The sequence below is a fragment of the Ictidomys tridecemlineatus genome, chromosome 10 (assembly GCF_052094955.1).
Source record: "Ictidomys tridecemlineatus isolate mIctTri1 chromosome 10, mIctTri1.hap1, whole genome shotgun sequence".
Taxonomy (NCBI): Eukaryota; Metazoa; Chordata; class Mammalia; order Rodentia; family Sciuridae; genus Ictidomys; species Ictidomys tridecemlineatus.
This window is the reverse complement of record NC_135486.1, coordinates 37376373-37398754: the sequence shown is the minus strand read 5'-3', so window position 1 is coordinate 37398754 and position 22382 is coordinate 37376373. Positions and strand designations below refer to the sequence as shown.

General features: G+C 40.8%; 2 protein-coding genes across 3 annotated transcripts in view; one reads left to right on the top strand and one right to left on the bottom strand.

Annotated features, from left to right (window-relative positions):
- The window catches only part of C10H1orf74 (chromosome 10 C1orf74 homolog), a 134656-nt gene that overhangs the window by 108938 nt on the left and 3336 nt on the right, over nt 1–22382 (top strand). For both annotated transcript variants that reach the window (XR_013426524.1, XR_013426523.1), the window contains 2 exons: nt 15372–15474; nt 17299–22212. The gene's annotated coding sequence lies outside the window, so the exon portion shown is untranslated. The remainder of the gene's footprint in view (nt 1–15371; nt 15475–17298; nt 22213–22382) is intronic.
- G0s2 (G0/G1 switch 2) lies at nt 6246–7267 on the bottom strand. Its single transcript, XM_005329464.5, has 2 exons — nt 7110–7267; nt 6246–6955 (listed from the first exon to the last, which is right to left on the bottom strand). The coding sequence occupies exon 2, from the start codon at nt 6923–6925 to the stop codon at nt 6608–6610; it is 318 nt and encodes a 105-aa protein (XP_005329521.2). The 5' UTR covers nt 6926–6955; nt 7110–7267; the 3' UTR covers nt 6246–6607.

Here is a 22382-nt window from a genome sequence, read left to right as displayed (position 1 = left end):
TGTGTCACTTAGCTACCGCGATACATTCTGAGCTATGCATCGTTAGGCGATTTTATCATTGTGTGAATATCAGAGAGAGTTCTTGCACAGACCTCGGGGTCTAGGTCAAACACCATCCTGAAACTGTGGTAAACGAGATGTATGAGGCTACTGCTGGTGTAAAATAGCATGCTATTTTATAATCAACTTTTAAAAATAAGTGATTATAGAAAGTATAGTATTGTGTACTGACTATAATTGTATGTGCTATATTTTTATATGACTGGAAGGGCAGCAGGTTTGTTTACACTAGCATCACTACAAACATACAAGGTGTTTCTTTATAATGATATGACAGTAGGACATCCCTAAGCAATAGGAATTTTTCAACTACATTATAATCTTATGGAACCACCATTGTATATGTGGTCCATTATTGACTGAAATGTCATTATACAGCACATAACTATATCTAATAAAATCCTGAACTGTGGCTGGGACTGGTGGCCCATGCCTATGATCCCAGTGACTTGGAAGGCTGAAGCACAAGGATTGAAAGTTCAAAGTCAACCTCAGCAAGTTAGCAAGAGCTTGTCTCAAAATTGAAAAATTAAAGGGGCTGGGGATGAGTTTTGTTTCCTAACAACTCTGAGATGACTCTGAAATTTATTAATTTATTGATTTTGATATGACAAAAGTTCTATACAATGGCCATTGCTATTTTGACTCCAAATTTTTGCCCTTTATTGAAGTAAGTGCAAGAGTTAGGACCACAGTGCAGTTTTATTTAAGAAGCAGTTCTTCGGAAGAAACCAAGAACAACAAGAGAGGCCACTGAATAGAGTGTGTGCCTCTGATTGGTATCTTGGGTTCCCTTTCTAAGCAAAATGTAGAATAAGGCCAAACACTTCCAATCCTTGACCCTGGAATATAGACGAAAGGTGATCTTTCACACATCCACAAGATAGAGAATGTTCTCGTGAAAGCTTTGTAGGAGACCTACAGCTGTTGGCCAATTGCCTTTTCCTGAATCAGGCACTAGTCTTTTGTATCTCTGATGGTTACCCCTGAGGACCAGTTTGTGTTTGATTAGCTACTTATTGGGTCTATATTTACATCCATTCTCAATAAAATGCTCCACTATTCATATGGAAGAAATAAGAACAAAACCAAAACACACAAAATAAGACTTTATGATAGCTGGGCATTGTGGTGCATGCTTATTATCCCAGTGGCTCAGAAGGCTGAGGCAGGAGGATCACAAGTTCAAAGCCAGCCTTAGCAATTTAGCAAGGACCTAAGCAACTCATTGAGATCCTATCTCTAAATAAAATATATAAAAAGGCTGGGGATGTGGCTGAGTGGTAAACACCCTTGAGTTCAATCCTCAGAACAAAAAAAAAAATAAAATAAAAAGACTTTATGATACAAAGGAAAAGCAAAGTGAGCAGCAGAGGAATTACCAGTTTAGTAGTAGAAATATTAATCAGATGGTATGCCATGTATTTAAAAAATAAAAACAAAAGGTTTAATGAACTTATGCAAAGATCTATTAAATGCATCTGAAAATGCCCATAAATTAACAAAGAATCATGCCTAAACTAGTTAACGATATACTTCCCACACAGAAAGTCAAGTGATCTTATACAAAGACCTGTGACTAATTACTCAGTAACTAGACTTTATACAAATGTCTAGGTATAGTTGTTTACCAGAAAGTATACCCATAAGCTAAAAATTTATAATTTTTTAACAAAAATAGAAGCAAATGATCTAAAAGATTTTCTTTGCTACAAATCACAAAACAATAACGACACAAATGAGACTCGTCAGGGTTCAGATTATTGTTGAGGTGTAACTTACCTAAGAATAGATCTGAAGAGAAAGAGAATTTGTGCAGAAGACATCCAATCAATATTGTTGGTCCAAGGGTCCCCTGGAATACTGCCAAGCAGAGGTCTTTAAAACAATCACAGTAACCCCTACAGAACTGTTAAAGAATGATGAGATCACCACTTAGTGCCTGAGTTAAAATGTAAAAGGTGAATTTATAGCTGATTATAGTAAGGTGAGTTTGCCGCTCAATCTTTCTGAATAGAGCTGACTGCTGATCTTATACAAGATAGGGTTTTGGGAGAGCATGAAGATCAGGGATTGGTGTGCTTTCCCAGATGTAAGTGGACTGACATCATCTGCAAAAGCATGCCTATTTGTTGATTTGTTGGCATACTGAGATATATTTAATGGGGTGAGTTCATTCTTGATTGGTTAGCATTCATAAGTGATGGCCGATCCTTTGGCTTGTAAAAGATTGTTAACAAGTGGGTTGTTATTGATTAAGTCAAATGGTTTTAAACTGGTTTGGTTACTATGAGTGAAGAACAATCAAACTTTTCCCAAGAATATGGGAACTATTTAATATTCTCAAAATTGATACCTATTATTTGTTTTCATTAGGGTATAGAGTGAGACAGTATCTGATGTAGTACAATATTATGTATTTCCTTATTTTTTATTTTATTTTTATTTTTTGTTTTGGTACTGGGGATTAAACCCAGTGATGCTTACCCTCTGAGTCACATTAAGGTCTGGCTAAGTTGCTTAGGGCCTTGCTAAATTTCTGAGGTTGGCCTTGAACTTTTGATCCTCCTGCCTCAGCTTTCCAAGTTGCTGGGATTCCAGGTGTGCACCACCATGCACAGCATGATTATATATTTATTTATATGAGTAGGTAAGAGTTTTGTAGTGTTTTGTAAAGGACAAGAGTAACTAACAGGTATTTCACTTGATCAGAGTTGAGAACTGTGTGTTCAACCACTATGTAGGATATTTTATGTAAAAGCATTAGTTAGATGTGCTTAATCAACAAATAATCTTAAAATATAATATTTTGGTAATAATGATGTCATTGACTGAAAGTCTACTATCTGTTAGGCACTGCTCTAAGAATTGACATTTAGCATCTTATTTAATCAGCAAAATTATCATTTAAAGAGGATACCTTCTATAGGTAGGAAAGACTATAACTTACAGCAGAGTTTAAGTAACATTTCCAAGGTTTCAAGAGCTAGTAAATAGGGGAGCCTGGAGTCAAACCCAGGCAAATCCAGGGGGTCTGATTTAACTTCTTTGTTTTCCAACCTGACTGATTGCAACATATAACAAAGTCACCAACTATCCTTTTTTCCTGGACATTCTACTTCTACTAAGAAGGAATTCATTTGTTGTAGCAGTCCAATTACAAGCTCTTGTTGGCTTTAATGAGCTTGTAATCACTGAAAATTTCTAGGTCTTTTTCATATGATCTTCTGCTAAAATAAGCCTTCCTAATTCAGTGGTCATGCAATTGACTTTCTTGGACCTAAATTCTATACCAGATCTTCTTCCCTATTCAGTATCAATTGGTTTACATACATGCCTGGTTCCAGCTTGTTATTTTGAATCCTGACTGTTATCCCAGCTCTGTGTCACCAACAGAACTGTTAAGTACACCTTCGGTCACCGTTCTTACTTGTTGATAAGATTGCCAAATAGAATAGGACCAAGGACAATTAGTGCAACTACTAATGAGTTTGACTGCAACTAGACATTATCTTATGAGATAAGATAGACATATACATCAAAACCTTGATTCTGAAAATATCGGGCAAAACTTTTCTCCTTACTTACCTCTAACTGAGCATTTCTCAACCTCAGCCATGTTGACGTTTTGAATTGGAGAATTATTTGCTGTAGGTGGCTGTCTCATGCATTATAAGACCTTTAACAGCATCCCTGGTTTCTACCCACTAGATGACAGCAGTGGTGTCCCTCCTGCCACCAGACAACCAGACCTGTCTCTAGACATTGTCGAATGTGAACTGTGAGGACAAAGTTGCTTTTCTTCCGTGTACAACCACTGCTAGAACTGTACAGATGAATTGATTAAACAACCAACTATTTGTTAAGAAACTACTATTTGCCTAGGACTTGGCGATTTCTATGAACACTGAAAAAGGCATGGTCCTTGACCTTGGGGCCATGAAAGACATTACAAAACCCCCAAAACAACTGGGGAAAAAAATAGCCCCCTACTGAATGACCCAGTAGGAAATCCAGACTGTATTACCTGTAAGAATTCAGAGCAATGAAAAGATCAGTGAGGATAGAGAAATTTTCATAGTTCAGACACGATTGGGTTGGGTAATTTGAAAGTGAGGGAACATGCCGAATGTTTTCTCTGATATAAAGGTGACTGACCCATAATGAGGTAGGGAGGGAGAGCATGGGAGGAATAGAGAACCGCTAGATAGGACAGAGTCTATGTGGGAGGGGAAGGGAGTGGGCAGGGGGTTAGAATGATGGTAGAATGTGATGGACATTATTATCCATAATATATGTATGAAGACATGAATTGGTATGAACATACTTTATATACAGAGATATGAAAAATTGTGCTCTATATGTGTAATAAGAATTATAATGCTTTTCACTGTCATGTATTTTAAAAATAAAATCAATTAAATATTAAAAAAAGAAAGTGAGGAAACATGGGGCATTAACTTCTAAGTAAGTATATATATATGTATGTGTATATGTATATATATATATATTTTTTTTTTAGGCATCTATATTTTAATATATAGGCAAGCTCCCAAATACAGGCATTAATTACCATCTATACCAAAAATCAGAGCACATAATTTGATATATAGTTTGACAGTGGGCAGATTTATTTAAAATTCTACCTCTTGGAGAATTTGAAGTATGTGGTTTCAAAAGGCGCAGAGACTGTGAGTGAGGGTACATTGAGGTGGGAAGAGTAATGTGGATGGAGGTGCCAAAGACCAAAAGGGAGCAGGATACCAGATACCAGAGTATCGTGCTGAGTAGTTTGAGAAATCAGTGGAGGTGGGAGGTGGGAGCAGATCATTGAGGCACTGAAACCTGGCAGGGGAGATTAGTCTGATGTTTCTAAGCCAAAGAGCAGCAAGATGAAAGGTATTGAGGGAAGACAGTCTGGCAATGGGTTGGTTTAGGGTGAACATGCTAGAGAGAAGTAGGAAATAAAGTTTGAGTTATTGAGAGCTGGACAAGGTGGTGATTGAATGGGCAGAGGAGTATGAACATAGAAGAGGTATTTTGGAATGGAAGGATTAGATTGGATGAATTCCTAGGAAGATTCTGGACATTTAAGATTAGGCTTTGCCTCAATATGAGGTCAAATATCCCATATAGTAAACAGGAAGAACAGTAGTGTCACTGACATTATTTTCCTCTAAAACTACAAATATGTTTTTTTTTTCTTGATTAATCTCAACACATTCCTGCTACTCTTTCCATTGGGGTGATAAGAATAGATATTAGGGAGAGCTAGTATTTGATCAAGTCCAGGAATGTTGGGTGGAATTTGAGCTAACAGAAATAAATAAAATGCAGTGTCTATATGTGTACAGGGATGGTTTGGGAGTTAGCTGAATCAGGTTTGGCAAAAATGCATGGCCATTAATAGCAGTAGTCAAGCATCTGTCCCCAGCTAGGATAGGCAATATTAACAGTCCAGAAGGGAGCATCAAGCTGTGCCCAAGCCTGTGGCTAACTCTTTGCTGAGTCCTACAGAGCTTCTGAGTTAGTTCTTGTCACAGAGCAAACTTGTCCCTGGAGGAAGAGGACTCAGGTCTGTGACAATCATTATTTTCTTTCTAACCTAGAACTTAAGTTCCAGAATTTAAGTTCCTGGGGAGGAAGGCTGGGTAAAGCAAGACTCCTCATCTGATAAGGTGTTCTTGGGAGCATGCCTCTTATGCTACCAGTTAGTTTCCTTCTTTAGTTAGTTAGTTTCCTTCTTTCTCCCAAACTCCCACCTTCTCTTTCTCTTCTCTTCCATTCTCTCTTTTCATGAAAATATAGTTAGGAAGAAAGAGGTATCAGCAGCTATGGTAAGGAACCCCCAGCACACAGGTGTAAGGAATAAACATGTTTGGTTTTGGTTTTAGCCCTGGAATTCATCAGTTATCTCCATTAGCTTTTTCTAGGTCAGAAATTGACTTATTTTCTGATCTTAAAATACTTCTGGTGGGACTTATAAAAACTTCGCTTTCTATCTGTAATGGGAAGCAAAAATGAGTCCTCAATATGTATGTATAATAGTAATATAAGAGTCCCCATGAAGCAAGTGTCCAAAGCTGTTCAGTGTACAGTACTCAGGGGAGACCTGTCACCAGCGTGCCCACCCTCCATGCTGCCCATTCCAGGTCACCCCATCTTTCAGGAATTAAATTATGTGATACAGTATAAAACGTTTTTATTTCAAAATGCAAAATGGTGTTCATTATAATAATAATAAAAATAATAATAGTACAAAAAGCATTTCACCTTCTTCCCTAGTGCAAAATGATAGATTCTCAGATAGCTTACAGATACACAGTTTTGGATATATTATCACAACACAGTGCTGCATAGCAGCAAAACTCAATCCCAAACTCCTTTTGGTGGATCCACGTGGCAGGTCAGTTCTAGGTGTCAGTGACTTCTCTTAAAGGGCACATGGCTCCTCTTGTCTCCCATTTGAGTCAGGATCTGTCTGTCTGTCTCTTGTCTTGTCTGTCTTTCTGTCTGTCCCCCCTTCCCTTCTGCTGATCTGGAGTTCCTAGGAGGCATGCTGCCGGTGGGAGTGGGCCCGGCAACCAAGCAGGGCTTCCTCTGGCTGCTTGCCTTTTTTCTCCAGCGTGGCTTGCCTGCGTTGGGCCTGTCGCTCCTGAGCGCCCCTCAGCTCAGCCACCATTGCCTCCTCGTCCCGCAGACGGCTAGCGGCTGTGAAGGGGCTGCACACTGTCTCCATCAGGCCCAGCACCACGCCGAAGAGGGCCAGCACGCTACCCAGCACGTACAGCTTGACGAGCTTCCCCTTGGGCTTCTGAGACATCATCTCCTTAGCCAGAGGAATCAGCTCCTGGACTGTTTCCATTTTGGGCTCGGGCTCTAGCGAGTGGGTTACCTGCAGGAAGAGTGGAGAAGAAAACGTGGAACCTTTAGTCCCCCAAGGTGGCTCCAGCTTCCTGGGCACCCCTCCCTCGGCTCTCTTGGGCAAGGCCTCCCCGGGACAGTGGGCCCAGCCCTTGACCGGGTCTGCGTGCCCAGGCGGGCTTTACCTTGGTGGCGCAGCGCGAGCAGCAGGCAGCACGAGCTGGGGCGGCGGCGCAGTGGCGATCAGAGTGTCCGTCTGTCCGGCTGGCCTTCTCCGCGGCTGCAGCTCTTCCAGAAGGAGACTCCGCAGCTGGCACCTAGTCAGCGTCTCTGGGCCGCTTATATCTTTTGCCGAAGACCCGCCTCCTGGTTTGCTGGCCCGGGCCAGCGCTGCACAAGCCAGAGAAAGGAGGGGGAGGAAGAAGGGGGGAGGAAGAGGGGGAGGGGGTGGAACCCCCGCAGAAACCTGGCCGGAGGTGGCCACGAGCTGCGCACGACCTGACTGTGTGAGCTGGAAGACCCTGGACCGGGCTGCTGCAGCGGTCTGGGCGGGATGGCAGGTCTGCACGCCAAGTCCCACTTGGGGCAGCTGGAAGGACCTAGAGAGGTGTCCGCATACATTTCTGACATGACACTTTATAGTGGCGTTGGTAGATGCACAGCTTCTCGACCTGATCGTCTTTATTCAAAGGTGCCTGCATTGCTAGAGCCACTTAACAGAACACTAATCATTGAGGGTGCCTTTTATGCGCAGAGGTAAGGGTATGTAGTGGGGTGGGGATAAATCCTTTTACCTGTAGGGTCTTTCTATGGAACAGCCATTAAATCCAAGTTGTCCTCCCTCCCATTTGAAAAATGATAACTTCATTAGGGGAGGAATGGCATGGAAGGGGGCTGCTAGTAAAAATTTGTCTGCTCCTTTAGAATGAAAATATTTCATTCAATGATTCTCTGCCACTTCCCTGGATCTGGAGGTACAAGTTCACTGTGCCAGCTCAGCTGTATCATAGAAGCAGTATAGGGCAGGAGGGGGTGAAGTAGACAGATTGAGTAAGAAACCAGTATACACTCATGGAAGTTTGAGACTATAGGATTCAAATTTTGTCCCTGCATTCCAGATATCATATTTTCCCTATTTATAGTATGGCTTATATAAATAAAAGATACCATATTGTCCCAGAGTTTTATTTATAGGATAATCTAGTTTCATTCTTAAAGATAATAAAGAACATTTAAGCTCTAGATCATGATTTTCAACTTATTTTAATGCACCCATGTCAATTTCATTGAAATATTCCCAGAATTGAAAACTTGGAACTTAATGGGTTAGTTTGACTAGGATTAAACATAATGGGCTGCAGGGTGTGTGGGGGGGCAGGTTGGGTTCTAATTTAGCTTTGGTTATTGATATACCAGATAATTCTCAAGTGGGGGGAAAGGAGAAGAGAATAGGCCAAAGGGCTTTAAACAGGGAGAGGGAGAAGATAGGGGGAGGAGTGGGGAAAGGCATGGGCCAGAAAATTGCAAAGGTCACTGATGCAATCTTGCAACAGCCTTCACAGTCCAGTCTGTCTGGCTGAGCCTCACTGAGCTCCGCTACAGTGGAAGGGGCTGCCTTACTTGGGTGGGTCTGAGGTATTCCCTAGATAATTCAGTCAAAAAAGGAAATCATAACAACTCTCTTTTGCTTTGGCTATTAGTAATTCAGGTGAGGATTTGTGAGTCAAGGTTACCTAAATAGCTGATTTAAGATTTGCATTTTAATCTGTACACATGCAGTCAAAGTGACCAGGGGTCAAACATGGATTATCCCTTTAGGACTCTGTCCCCTGACTATTGTTCTTTTAACCTAGACCAGCAGGAAAATTCTGAAACAAGAATCAAGCCAAGTCTTGGTATTTTCTTTGAATCTTCCTTATAACTTCATAGCATTCTCTAATAACTGGCAGAAATGATTTGGGAGTGTTCCAAGCATGGTGGCTCCTGGAAGAGTGTATGATGTGACCTTGATTTGAAGGCCCTCCCCTGGTTTTCATTCTGAAGGTGAGTCAGGCCAGCTTCCGGCCCAAAACTCTGAAATGGGGCAGAAAGCATTTCCTGGGTTTCTGTAACTGGAAGACGTAAAGCATACCTCTTACATGGTCAGCAGGCTGTCACTTCTTGGGGGTTCCCCTTTAGCGTGATCTGCTGTGTTAGAGCACAGCACCAGTTCCCATGAGCTTGCTTCTTTTTCTCTTTGTCTGACTTTGACCCCCAGATCTCCACCCCCATCATCCTACCTTGCTGGGCAGAAGGTGCAGCAATGCTGTGGATTAAGGTCACAGGGAGATTTGGTGTTGCTGGTTTAGGTGGTAATTGAGGATCAGTAGAAGGTCTTGAGCGTAGAAGGTCAGGGAATCAGGGACAATTCATGCCTAGGAATTTTGAGCATCCCTTCTCTCTCTCAGCAAGGAAAGAGGACCCAGTTCCTGGGATGGCGGGGTGTGGAAGGTTAGGTAAGGCTTGGGAACCAAAAAGGTGTCTTGACCCCGCGGATGTCACTTTTAGAGAAGTAAAACATGCGTTGCATCACACATAGGCACATATTATAGCTGAGGGTGGCCAGTCATGTGCTCAGGGTTGAGGGATTTTCTGAGATGTACTATTTTCAGTGTTAAAACTGAGTCAGTTCTGAGCAGAGAATTACCTGTATTAGTCCTTTTTTTTGTTGTTGTTGATAACACAGACTGGGTAAATTTTAAAGATAGGAGGTTGATTTGGGCTCATGGTTGTGAATTTACAAACATCAAGGAGCCGCATGTGGTGATGACCTTCTTCCTGGTGGAGTCCTCATATGATATAGGACATTGCATGACAAGAGGCAGGGAGCATGTGTGTGAACATGTGTCTCTTCTGGTCTCTCTCCCTAATCGTAAAAGCCACCAGGATTGAATCATGGGGGCTCTACTCTAATGACTTTATGTAATTTTTTAAAAAAATTGTTTTTAGTTGCCCATGGACCTTTATTTTATTTACTTATTTATATGTGGTGTCAAGATTCGAACCCAGTGCCTCATACACATTAGACAAGTGTTCTACCACTAAGCCACAATCCCAGCCCTTTATCTAATCTTAATCACCCAAAGCCCCACCTGTAGATACAGATTAACACCCTTGATAACTCACAATGGGGATTCAAAATCAACATATGAAACTATAGCGGACATACTTAAACTGTAGCCACACCATAGCGCTACCCTTGAGTCTATCAACATTTAATTCTTGCCCTTTCTAGGAATGCTGGAAGGACCAGTTTAAAATTTATTTATTTTGCTTTTCAAATTCTTTCTCCTACACATTAAAACACCCACAGCCATCTGTAGAGGAAGAAAATCACAAAGAGGCAACATGTGGTCTAAGGGGTAAGCGCCAAAGAGGAAGAGCTGTCCCTGTGCCTTGGATATTGAAGAGACAGGGGACAGAGGTTTTTTAAGTAGTTTATTGTGTATGAACCTCAATTATTAACATTGTTATTTTGCTGATGGATGGTTGCTGCCTGCACTAAGTCACTCCTCACCCCTGGAATTCCAGGAGGCTGGAGGCAGGGGGTCATTATGGAGATAGGCAAAAAATAAAACCTATTTATTTTAAATCCATTTTTAAAAATTGCTTTAATCCTTGAGTTTCTTTCATTTCCTATAAGTCAATTTTAGAGAGAAGACCTTATCACTCAAATATCAATGGATGATTGTGTGTATGTGTTGGGGGGGGGCACTTACGCCCACGGGGCTTACAGGCACACGGGATCAAACCAAAGGACTTGCACATGCTAAGCACATGCTCTGCTACTGAGCTACACCCCCAACTCCCAATGGATGATTTTAAAATTTACACATGTAACCTTACTCTCCTTTAGTCTTATAGACTAGTTTTGGAGTTTAGATGTTTCTGTCTGTTATCACAGACTTGACACACTTTTAAAACAACACTCTTCACCTTCTCTGTACTCTTTCAAACTAAATCCTTTCCTTAGTATCTTTATTTCTTGCAGTGTCAACTCCATTTTATTGGTTCCCTGGGCTTGAAATGTTGTGTCCATTTTTTGGTGAGGCCTCTGACTACTCCATTCCACCAGTCTCTGCTCAATGTTCTGCTGTGTTTATCTTTACAGCCCTTGCTACCTGATTGGATGTTGATAGAGCGATGGAAGTGGTTTTTATATTGCCTCTCACATCCAATGGAGGATAAATTTCACGAGGACTGGAACTTTGTTTTGCTCTTCATTGTGTCCCTAGTACCTAGTATAATCCTCGGCACATAGTAGGTTCTTAACAGATAACTGTGGGATTGGTGGCTGGGCTCTGCAGTGGACTGGGAAGCATGATAGAGGGGGGACTATGTTATATTCACTGCAGTCAGTGGATACTCAAGAAGACAAGCTTCTGGATTTTAGATGTAAAATTTGCATGACCTAATACTTTCGAAGATCTCTTTGGCTGATCTTCCCTACCCATTCAGCTTTAGCCCCCATTCTTCTCCCATAATAACCCTTTGTTCCACAGAAGAGTTTCTTCTCCGACCAAGAAATAATTCATTCTTGTTTCTGCTGAGGACAATGCTCAGCGATTCTCCCTGCTCACTTGTGCTTACTCTGCACTTCTTCACACTACCTAAAATACTGCCCTCTCTCTTTTGTCTTCCTGCCTTTCCTGAGACCATGTCCAAGTTCATAGGCTCTGAGAATCCATTAGCTATGCGAGCACACCTTGACCTCTCCTTTCTTTGAATTTCAGCCGGCTTTGCGGTTGCTCCTGCCCGGGTTGGCACTGAAATGCATACTGAGTTTTACAGCTGGCTCATTGTTTCTAGTGGGCTTGCCTCATCTCAGCGGAAGATAAAATCCCTCATGGTGCTAATGTATAACAGGGGTCCAAGCAGTTACATTGACCTAAAAAGTTGGTACTAGGATATATATTGCGAAATGACCAGTTAGGATTCTCTTGGGAGGTTTATTTTAGGCAGAGTGGCCTGTCCTTGGCTCAAAGCCCTGGGATTTGACATTGCTCAAGACCTGGCAACTTGGCTCAATTTCCTCAACTTTGTCCTCCTCACCTTTCACTTCCACTCATAATTTAGTGTCTGGCATTGCAGTCATTGGCTCACTCTGGGCTCCCCTTCCAAATTGCCCTGGGACAAATCACTGAGGAACAGACCTTTCATAGACAATTAGCATTTGACACCGTAGCTTTTGGTCAATAAGAGCCACCAAGCTGCTGGAATAGGCAGGCTGTTCTGGGACCCTCTTACTGCCATGGATAGTGTGGTTGGGATCACCTGCACACTGCTGCCCACAAACCACGTCTGAATCACAATAGCAAGCTTCACAAGTCTGAATCAGCACCAGGAACTTCCCTTAAGCTTAAATGTCAGTTGGACTTAAGAATATAGGGCTCTGGAGTCAAGCAGACTTGTGTTCATTTAAGTCCTGACTTCTCCACTTGCTAGGATCTGACCTTTGACGAGTGATTTAACTTTTTTGTTCTCTATTTCCTCATCTATAAAGTGAGAGTAATGATAACCCCTGTTAAATAGGGTAGGGTGAGGAAGGAGTGAGAGAGAGCACGTTAAATTGTTGAATGGTGTTTTGCACAAGACAACGATAAATAAATATAAATGTAAATAAATACATAATAAATAATATGTAATACATACATAACAAATAAATAAAAATAGAAATAAATATATAAATATAGCAACCAATAAATAGTTATCATGATTCAATTGTCTTCATCTCCTGCTACACGTATACAGTTTCCATGATTCTTTATCTCAGCTGGGACATTCACACTTCCTAGATAACATTTAGGAAGCTTCCAGGAAGGTTCAGAAATATTTGTTGAAGCCATCCATGTATATCAGGCTGTGTTTAAGCATAGTTATAGAAAGCAGAATACAAACTGCTACTGACCTACAGAAACTTATTGTCAAGTGGAGGACACACATATAACAAATTATTACATATACCAGAATAAGCACAAAAACAGACATATATGACTGGTGAACGAAGAGACTGAATGTATATTCAATTTGGGGAGGAGGTGATCAAAGAAGATTTCTGAGTGTGACGATCTGTGAGAAGCTTAGGAAGTTAAAGACTGGTCAGCGTTTACCAGGTGACTCTGGGAGGGAGGGGTGCTCAGGCTGGGGGAATTTGAACAAGAGAATTGCATATGAAAAGGGGAAGTATGTGAAAAAGCATTGCTTAGTCCAAGAAAAGTTAGGCAAGATTGGTGTCACAGCATGAAGAACGGGTTTTTGTAAATGCCAGGAAATGAGGAGGAAGTAGCAGGCAGGAGCCAGATAATGAAGAGTTATGTAAATGATTGCCTACGTATATCATTCTTAGGAACAGTTGGCCACTCTTTTCTTCTAGAAACACACTCTCCTTCACTTCCATGTCACCATATTCTTCTAGTTTTCCTCCAAATCTATTCTAGACACACTTCAGAATCTCTTTCTTACTTTTCCTTTGTCTTCTTTAGGTGATTTAGTTTACTGGCAGGACTTCCATTTCTGCCTCTACATAAATAACATCCAAATCTGAGCTCTAGATCTGTATATCCCTTTACTTAATCAATATTTTGACGCGAGTGTCCTACAACTATCAAGCTTACCATGTCCAAAGACAAATTCAATATTTCTACCACCAACTTTTTCTTCGTCTAAAAAATTATCCTAGCAGCTCAGCCGGGAGATATCCTTTATTTTCCTGTCACCTCTCATCTGTAAACAATCACCAAGACTTGTCATTTTTCCTCTCAAATGTCTGTTGATTGTATCTGCTTTCTATCCCCTCTGCTACCTCTACATTTAAGCCCCATCATCTCCTAGACTCTTGGTGTGGTCTCACAGTTGGTCTCTGCCTAGGGTCTGGACCACTTCGCTCCAGTCCAATCTACTCCATTTTAATCCAATGTAAATATAAAGGAAAAGAGTATAAATGTTATATATCCCTGGTTTCCTTCAGATCCTTCAGTGGATCTCCACATTGCCTTTTGGATAATGCCTGATTCTTAGCATGCTTTATAAGGCCACCCAAGATCTTAACCTTATCTTTTTTGCCCTCAATCCTCACTATCTAGGTGGAGCCACACTGTTCTGTTCTTCGAAACTTCAGATCCTTTCTCATGTTGTTCTCTGCATTTAGAGCACCTTCCCCATCTGCCTTCACCTGGTGACCTTTTACTTATTATCCAAATGTTACTGTCTCTCACCTTCAGGGAGACCTCTCTCACCTGGATGAAGCTAGCTCTCCTTTCTGCTTGTTCCCACGCTGCCTCCCTTTCTGTTTCCTAACTCTGTTGTCTGTCTCCGTTGCAGATCTGAAGGCTCCATGAGGTCAGGAACTGTCTCTGTCTTGTTTGGTACAGTGTTTTCAGGGCTAGCACAATGCATAGTTCATTGAAGTATTTAGTACACAGCTACCAGTTTGTCTCAGGTTGAATTGGATGACTTATAGACAGGGTCCCAATATCTCCTTCAAGGGCATGCCACTGATGACCTAACTTCTTTCCACTAGTACCCACCCCCTAAAGGTGCCACTACCTCTCAGTAGTGCCATAGTAGTTTGGCAGGTGATCAAACTTTTTAGCAAATGGATTTAAGATCTGACCTATAGCCAACATCATCTTTTGTTATTTAAAAATTTTTTAAGAAATTTTTTCTACTTTATTTTTTAATTTATTCTAATGAGTTATACATGACAACAGAATGCATTTTGACACATTGTGTTTTTTTAATTAACAAATTTTGCTAATGAACAATTAAACATGGAAGAGCAGAGTACAAAGCTGTACAATGTGGTCCCAATTTTATATTTATATATTCTATGCCATCTATGGTATATGTTTCAAAAGACACTGGATGTAGAAAAATTAACGTTTTACAGACACATGCTTCCTCCCTCATTATTAGTATGTTTTACTTTTTTCTATGAGGTTTTCTTTTTTCTAAAATTCTTTTATTGATGCATCATAATTATACTTCATATTAGTGGGATTTGTTGTTATATATTCACACATACACACAACACAATTTGGTCAATTTCATTTGCCAGTACTTCCCTTTTCCTTCTCCTTCTCCCTCCCCTAGTCACTTTCCTGTATTCTATTGGCCTCCCTTCTATTTTCAAAAACCACTGTTAAATCCCTCTTTCTTACATCTCCATCATTCAGTTTTTCAGCAGGTCTTGTCAGTTCTACTTGCAAATGGATGATTTGATTCTATTCAGTTCTCTGCATCTCCACTGCCTCTGGCCTAGGCCAAGCTTTTGTTGTCGCTCACATAGGATGCTTGGAGCTAAAAGTCATTGCATCCTTAATTATGTGCTTTCTAAGATCTGAGTATGTGTTAACATTAATCCTACAAGCAATTCCATGAGGTGGATTATTATTTTCTGTGTTTTTCAGATGGGGAAACTGAGGAACAAAAGGATCAAGCAAAGTGCCTGGGATCATACAGCTAGTCAGCAGCAGCAGAGATGGGATTTAAAACAGACTGTCTTACTCTAAGGTCCAGGTTCTTCCCTATCCAATTCTCTCTCTCTAGCTGATCATAAGGGCCCGTGTCAGTGGGTCTTCTCTTGGGTTGCAAGTTAAAATCATTGAAGGAACTTAAAAAAATACCGATTCCCCAATTCCTTTCCAGATCAGTTAGATTTCCTGGAGTACAGCTTATGGATCATAAATTTTTAAAAAAATTCCAAGGAATTCTTATACATAACTAGGGTTGAGAATCATCTCCTCTGTGTGATCTGCCCCTGCCTGCCCCTCCCACCCTTGTTTCAACCCCTTACCTTGATCAGGCTTTTCTCACCCCTTCTTCTTACTCCTTGAAGAGGCCAATTGCACATGCTAGGCAAGCGCTCCACCACTGAGCTATATCCCCAGCCCTGGCCAAGCTCTTTTCTGCCACAGGACCTTGTGCTTGTTCTTCCTCTGCTTAGAACAATCCTTTCTGGTATCATCTGGGCCTTGGGTGTGAGTTTAGAGATCCTAATCCCTGAAAAGTTCAAGTCTTCCTCCCTAATATATAAATATAAGTGAAAACAATATTAAATTTTAAAATAAGTGTACGGCGGACCTCCAGCATTCTAGTTTTTCTGAAGGTATCTACTTCTTGTCTTTTTTGAAATATTAAAAAAGACAAAATTTCAAAAAGGAATTTTGGAACCCCTACTTTGCTGCTACCTTTAGTATGTGTTTAGCCAGCCTTGGAAAACTCACCCCTAAGGCTTTCAGGCTCATCTTGGGAGAGCTCACCTTCTCAGAGACCCCTCTTTATCCCTCTTAAAGAGGCATCCTCACTTTCCTGAGACTCCCTAAATATAAATCACCCTGTTTTAAAAAAAAAATATTTCATAGCATTGAATTCTGTCATTGTCAGATTTAGCTTTTAGTCTATTTGTTTATGATTTGTGTTCTTCTGAATGCAATTCTCTATTTTGTTAGATGCTGTATCCCGACCTAGTAGTACATAGGATGTCTGATAGAAAACCGGTGCTCAATAAGTATTTTCAGAATGAGTGAACAAATGAATGAATGCAGGCTGATGTATAACAAAGAGTAGTGAGCAGAGTCAGCTCAAGGTAGACAGGTCAGCTTAGACTGTTACCCTGTAAGAGGCGGTCTCCACAGATTGGGAAGGGAGAAGAAGTTTTACAGATGGGTAGGTATTCCCGTTGGAGGAGGGGAGTCCCTGGCTTCAGTGAGCCAAGACTCGAGGCACCCAGGAGGGCAGAAGGCAAAGAAATGTGCTATGTATGATTTTGGATGGAATTCCGGGGGCAGTAAAAGCATATATATATGTATATACACACATACACATATATATATATATGTATATACCATTACTATCGAAATGTATATATTATAATTTCCCTGTGTTGCCTTCACATTTTCAGACAAGTTTCTTAATCACAACAGCTGTGCATTTTGTTCTTTAGAAAATGGAGGAGAGGACATGTGTTTGTCCTTTGCTTTGGGGGCCAAACTAGGCTACAGAAATTGAGGCCAGCTTGGAGAAGTGGTTATAAAAAAAAGCTAGAAGTGTTGGAGGGCAGCAGCAGCCAGAATGAATTTTTATGTGAACATCTAACTCTAGAATTCTCAGAAGTCTTGTTATTGGGAGAGTAGCGGAAAAAGTGACTCTTAGATGGCTAAAAAAAGTTGAATTAATGGTGGTTGAAAAATCAATAAACCTTGTCCTATGTGGCAGCGGTCTTCTTCTGGATAGCAATCCTGTCTGACTTGTTTACTACTGTACTACCAGGTGCCTTACACTGGGTGGATGCTCAATAAATATCTGTTGATAGTTCTGGATGTTTTATGTTTCTAGGTTAGAAGTCAGAAAGGCCTGCTGAGGTGATGAACTCAAAGAAAATTTCAGTAACCAAGGAAGAAGATCAGACAAAACCAGAAAGTAGAAAGGTATCAACATGCAGTCTGATTTTCTGGGAGGATTCAGACCCCATATTTAGGCCCCAGAACAACTGGAAGGATAACAGGTATCATCAAAGACCCAGATGGAAAGACCAGAAAAACAGCAGACGGGACCCATAGATGGGCTCTAGATTAGTGACGCTTCCCTATTCGTTTCTGGGACATTTCCCTATTCGTTTCTGGGACACTGTTGACTCCCAGGCAATAGAATTACAAAAATATTCATATTTGGCTGTGGGGAGAAGTTTCTTAGTATATTGTACTAGGTATGGCGCTCACTGGCCAAGGTTTGGGATGGGCTTGAAACTCCCAGGAGCCACATTATTGGCAGCAATTGATAGAGTTGCTTCTCATGTTCTCTGATTCTTTGGGAGAGATATAGACCCCTTAAAACTTGTTTAGGGGTGTCTTGCACCTTAAGACCCTCAGTCTTGCCTTCCTCTCCACCAGACCCACATGTTCTTCTTTCATCATGTCTCAAGGTTCCAAATCCTAATGACTAGTCCATAGGTCGACCCAGAAATCTAAATACCAAATGAGCATCAGTTTGGGTTCTGGTCTTCCCGCCCCTAAGCATAGTGATGGTGGATAGAAGAAGTTGGCTTTGAACTTTAGGTCACATAGGCTTATTCAGAACTTTTGATTCCAATTCTTAGGGATGGGAATTGTTTTTCTGGATAGGAGAGGGAGTCTTGAGAGGAAGGTGGGGAGAAATATGAATGACATCATGTTCATCAAACAATATTTTCAATTAAGTTTCCCTTGCCCCAAGAATACCAACTAATAAGTCAATATCTATTTTTTTTTGAGTAGTACTATAAGCATTAAGCTAGGTGCCAAAGGGTTATCTTTGATCTTGAGGAGTTTATATTCCATGTTTGGAGACAAATCACAAAATATTTAAAAGTTGAGTAAACAAAGGAAGCAAATTAGAGATATTTATTAAAGGGATTTACAAAACAGAATAGAACTGATTGCTGATTAAATTGTATAGATAATGTGTGCTGCCCAAAGTTGGGAAGAATTTACAGATAATACCAGAGAAGCTACTACTGTTTTAGGAATTGAATCCAAGTGTTGGGTTAAGATTTGCCAAGCTCACAGGAGGTGAAGAGGACAGTGTAGACAGACAGAGTTGCCAGAAGACCAGATGGCAGGATTAAAGCTCGGGAGTGAAGGGGATTGTGTGTTAGGACCTGAAAGGAAACTTTTTGGCTGGACCCTGAGTATCTGACTGAGAGCTTTGAATTTTTAACCTGGAGGTGATGGAGAGTGTATATGGGACAAAGTCCATAGCAAACCCAACTCGTTGCAAGTGGAGCAAAAGCCCAATCTCACAAGATGAAACACAGCAGGAAAAAGTGCAAAGTCACCTGTGTGTCTGTAATGTGTGTGCTCGCACATTCTAACAATTCAGGATGGGGCAATCTGTTTCAACAGTATTTGACTTGAAAAAGACATGGGTATTAGAGTACCTACAAGCTCACTATATTTGGTGGCATGACTTGACTGGGACTAGCCTTCCGACCAGCAGGCTACAGCAGTGGGGTTGGCATGCTATTTTCCTCCTCTATGCCACCGAGAGAAGTGCTTGCTCAGGTGAGCCGACATTCTTCTAGAACCTTCTAAGCCCTTTCTTGTGGGAGAATTTTATTCCCCTGGGCTGTTTCCATCCAGGTCTTGAACTCAGAGCCAACTTTATTTTCTCAGATAGTTGCACATCTTCACACAGAGTTTACCGAACCACCTGAATTAATACCTTCAAAAGCTCTGTGGGAGTAAAATATTAACGTACAACCGCAGTGACCAGCTGTTCCAATTTGCCTGGGGACTGAAGGGTTTCCTGGGATGTGGAACTTTCAGAGTTAAAAGGAGGAGAGTCCGGATCAAACCAGTCATACCAGAATCTTTGCTTTGATGATTTAGCCCCTCCCCCCGCCCCATGATTTTTTCTCTTAGAGACTGGAGAGGCAAACACGTCTCAGCTGTCTGCTGGTTATAATTTGCAGAGTCTCATTGTCTATGTTTTTAATGTTTTCTTGGAAGGAGAATGTTATGATCTAGGTTTAGCAAATCTAAGACATTCATCACAGCCACTTTTCCTACCAGTTTCCTTGAGGCGTCATATTCTGCAAATTATCCCATATAACATTTTCTTTCAGGAAAATAGATTGCCTCAATCTTGAGAGGCCAAATGTTCTGGTGGAAAGAGACTTTGGAAGCTAAAGATCTGCCTTTGAATTCTGCTTTCACAATATACTAGTTGTGATAGATAATGCTATGTGTTCACCAAGTTCTACTTTGTTTTCCTCTTCTGGGCACGTAGAAGATTACTTAGGAGCTCTGTGAAAAGTTCTGGCTGATGGGGTGTAAGGCCAAATGAGTGTCATTTTGGGACTGAAGCACAGAATCAGTGGGGGGAGTTCCTTCCTGTCCTCTCTCCTAAGTAACTATGTGAAATACAGGGTCCCTCCTCCCACCATTGTCTTTCATATTACTTCTTGTAAGTAACAATAAACTTTTATAGTATTTAGATGCTCTGCTGAGATGTTATAGTTAATTTATTACTGCAGCATATTATAGCTTGAAATGTTAGCTCTGTGACTTTGTAAAAGCTGCTAATAATACTGAAGCTGTAAAAAGAAGATAAGAATTTCACCCTTAATGAGTCTTTTTTTTTTTTTTTTAATGGAATCTGGTATGTTGCCCAGGTTGTCCTTGAACTCCAGGCCTCAAGTGTCTCAACGTCCCAGTAGCTGGGACGATAGGCATTCACCTAACGCCCAGCCTTCCTAAAGGACTACAGCAATGCTCAAATGAGATACAGTATATGTCTTGCTTAGAATAGAGCCTGATATACAGCAAGAGTTGGAAAAAAATGTTTTTTTTCTCTGTATTCTCTCAGCAAAGCACATAGCTATTTCTTTCTGGAGTGGTACTTAAACAAAGGAATAAATACAGCCTCTAATGCCCAGGAAGCACACATGCAATCTCCAGATGATGGAGGGATAGGCTCATGTCTGTACTGGCTGCTCAGCTCTTGATCCTACACCTAGAGAGTCCTTTCACCAAGAGCCCAGGCCACCACAATGTCAAGGCATCTGGAAACTAGGACACCTATATTCATGTTGAAACATCATATTTTAGGAATATTATTGACAGATGAGAAATGTTCTAGAAGAAGATGACCAGGAAAAATCTGAAAGTTATGGGACTAGATGAACCACCCACTACAGGTGAGGTTGTCAGATTTAGAAAAATAAAGACAGGAAGCCCAGTAAATTTTGAATTTCAGATAAATAGTGAATAATAATTTAGTATGTCTCATATGCCCAGCCTTCCTAAAGGAGACTATTTATGTCATTGATGTATTCTTTGTTTATGTGCGATTCAAATTTAACTGGGATTCCTGTTTTATTTGGCAATCCGGAATATAGGAAGCTTATGTAGTCTTGTTGGAGACAGTGTGCATACACAAGATAGAGATGTAACATCATACTTATGAACTTACGTGCATATTTACGCTTAAACAAAGTCAGCTTCTGGGTATACAAATTTCTCAGTGAACAACAGGAAAAATCAGCATCAGCTGGCATTATCCAGGCAGAAATGTATGGGAGAAGCAACTTTGGATGAGGGCAGTAATTTTAGTTATCCTCTCTTTTTGTCTCTTCCTGATGTAGATAAATGAGAATGGACTGTTTCTTTGTGGTCTATCCTAATCCATACGAGCAGTTAGTTATGAAGCAGGAAGACAAGATGCTCCTGGTTTCTTATCACATGTCAGCCTGCCCTCCCTTCCTGTCTTTTTTCCTTCCATCCTCACATACTTAATGGGTAGGTTTATTGAGGAACTATGTCAAGTTCTCTTCTGATGTAACACATCTCACAGCTCCTGGAAGCAATGCTTCTTAAGAAGGGAAACCATACCTTACAAAATCTACGTGCAAGTGTACATAAATATATTTTGAAAGTGTACAGAGCAAGCTTTCAGGCGATCTGTGGATTTAGAGGAAGGGGGTTCAGGGTGAAGCAGGGAGCAGATCCTCAAAAGTGACTTGTCCTGGACACAAGTCACTCTCCTTATCCCAAACCTGTTATCTTTATTTTTACTGATTTTATTTTTACTAAAATAAAATCATCATGAAAGATGAGAATATACATAGAAACATAAAGAGGTAGAAAATATTAATATTAATATTTTCTCTTGAATACTTTTTTTTCTTTTAGGGTTAAGAAGATTTTCTTCAAATTTGTTTTATTCCCCCACTTTCAGTTAACAATACTTCCCAAAGTTATAAACATATTTTAGATCAGAAGAGGGCTGGTTCTGGATTCTGTTTCGAGGGGAAAGAATTAGATTGGGTGAGGATTCATTATCCTTGTCTGATGGGAAATCAACAAGACTTTGATCTGCGAATGCAGAGGCTAGCTCCGCTGCAAAGTACCATCCAGACTAGCTTTGACTTCAGTCTTTATCAGGTGTTGGACTCTGGTTTTACTTGAAGGTCATAAAATAAAACGCCTGTCACATTTACACTTGTTCCTTTACTCTCCACCTTCTGTACTCTGTGTTTGTAAATATTCCCTCCCACCATCACCTCTTCTCCTTTCCTGTCCAGAAAGAACAGAAACATAGCCCAATGCCTAGGAAGCAGGCCCTCTTGAGGGCTTCTCTCCCCAGATTATGGCTCCCTGGGAGTTTACAGCCACGAAGGAATGTAGAAGAACTGCAAGGATTCCCACTTTGGGGCCTGGGACTCCCCTGGGGGACAAAGGGAACAGCCTGAGTCAGCTGATTGCCTGGCAGGTGAGTTATGAAACATCTGGATGGGAGTACTATTTACTTTGTTAGTAAATCTAAAGATCATCAACCATAGCACTCAATACCTGGGCCTTGGTGCACGTAGAAACAGATACTTTTTGTAGAACAGGAACCTAGCCAGGCACTTTGCTGAGAATTGTGTATGCATCATTTCT

Bases quoted from the DNA above. Each gene is read 5' to 3' on its own strand.
- G0s2 (XM_005329464.5), bottom strand. From the start codon at position 6,925: ATGGAAACAGTCCAGGAGCTGATTCCTCTGGCTAAGGAGATGATGTCT.